This window comes from Limulus polyphemus, unplaced genomic scaffold (genome assembly GCF_000517525.1).
Source record: "Limulus polyphemus unplaced genomic scaffold, Limulus_polyphemus-2.1.2 Scaffold2091, whole genome shotgun sequence".
Classification (NCBI taxonomy): Eukaryota; Metazoa; Arthropoda; class Merostomata; order Xiphosura; family Limulidae; genus Limulus; species Limulus polyphemus.
Window position 1 is genome coordinate 160,255 of NW_013667701.1, and position 1,640 is coordinate 161,894.

The window sequence follows — 1,640 nt, forward strand, 5'->3', positions numbered from 1 at the left end:
ATAACATCGTAAAGGTTGATGGGTAATTTTGTCCAGGACGGTATTTTACCTTCAGAAGTGTTTTCGATTTCAAATAAGTTTAACAATCATTTAACAAATGTAACTACTTTACTCTTAGATATGAACTAAGAAGGTAAAATAAAATATAGACTAAAACTCCAAAGATTTTATTAAACTTCATAACAAGATTTACACAAATATGAAAGACCAGTAACAGGCTCAGTATCAGCATAAAACAGCGCATCAATGATATCAAAACAATTCAAACTTTCTGAGGCAACCAAGGAGAAAAGATAGAAAAAAGCTAAACATATATTATTGAAATATAGCTGAAGCCATCAAAGATTTGGAGTTCGAGGTTTTCCTTGAACAGTGAGTTTCTTTATGTAAAAAAAAGCAAACAAAAAAAATTCTCCAATGGTATTATCATGTAAAGAGAAAATTAATATCGTATCAAATAAAACACCATCGTGGACCACTAACAAAACAAAACAAAAACATAAAATTAGGCCTACTTTTTAGCTGGAATTATTTATGGGAGAATAGCCACTCCGAGTCTCCTACAACAACATATGCGAAGTTATGGATAAAAATGTAACCAGAATCTATAGAAAGAAGTTAATTTTGAGCTAAATTTATATATTTTGTAAGCGTTATGGTATGTAGAGGGCGTATTTCCGGTAGTAGTAGTAATCATAACAGTTTGGAACGTTATCTGGCCAATCGCAAAGGCCAGTTTTAGGGTTGAAGACAGTATTCGTTGAACAGGTAAGTTCATACGCCACGAATTTCTTGCCATCATTAGTACACTGGATGAACCTTGAACAGTTCTTGGGATGGGGATGGGACCCTTCGTTGGTACAAAGAATTTTCACTACTTCAGGCTCTTCTGGCGATGTTTGGCTGTCAGGTTTTACAGTAGAGGGGGACTGACTCGTGCTACTGGTTGTTGATGAAGATACTGTAGACGACGTTGATGTTGTAGTTGACTCAGTTTCTTGCTCTATTCCTGAAGATGGAGTCTTCTTAGGAGGTAAAGGTAAGTCCATTCTAGGGTCTGCAAATTCTTCATTAATAGCTTGCAACAAAGGGTAACGTTGTGTATGGCATTTTCCGGTAAAATCATCAGTTTCAATAGACCAAACCATGCCACCTCCAAGACCCATGACTTTAGCATATCGTACCTGTGAAATTGTACACGTTTCTCTGTGTTTTTTACTTTTTCACGTGACATAATTTTGAACCATTTTTATAACACAGGTTAGCTTACACTATGTAAACGTAGGAGGCAAATGTACAAACAGCTTTATTTTATATAGAAATGTGGGGAGAAATCGATAGACTGCTTCAGCTTACACTACAGAAATGTGGGAAGAAAGTCGATAGACTGCTTCAGATTACACTACAGAAATGTGGGAAGAAAGTCGATAGACTACTTCAGTTTACACTACAGAAATGTGTGAAGAAAGCCGATAGACTACTTCAGATTACACTACAGAAATGTTGGAAGAAAGTCGATAGACTACTTCAGATTACACTACAGAAATGTGGGAAGAAAGCCGATAGACTGCTTCAGCTTACACTACACAAATGTGGGAAGAAAGTCGATAGACTGCTTCAGATTACACTACAGAAATGTG

The 1,640-nt window shown here is 36.1% G+C and overlaps 1 protein-coding gene across 1 annotated transcript in view; it reads right to left on the reverse strand.

Moving 5' to 3' along the window:
• Positions 1-272: 272 nt before the first annotated feature.
• The window catches only part of LOC106465907 (chitinase-3-like protein 1), an 11,574-nt gene continuing 10,206 nt past the window's right edge, over positions 273-1,640 (reverse strand). Inside the window, exon 8 of the mRNA XM_013926144.2 lies at positions 273-1,184. Within this exon, the coding sequence (XP_013781598.1) occupies positions 654-1,184 (531 nt within the window). The 3' untranslated portion in view covers positions 273-653. The remainder of the gene's footprint in view (positions 1,185-1,640) is intronic.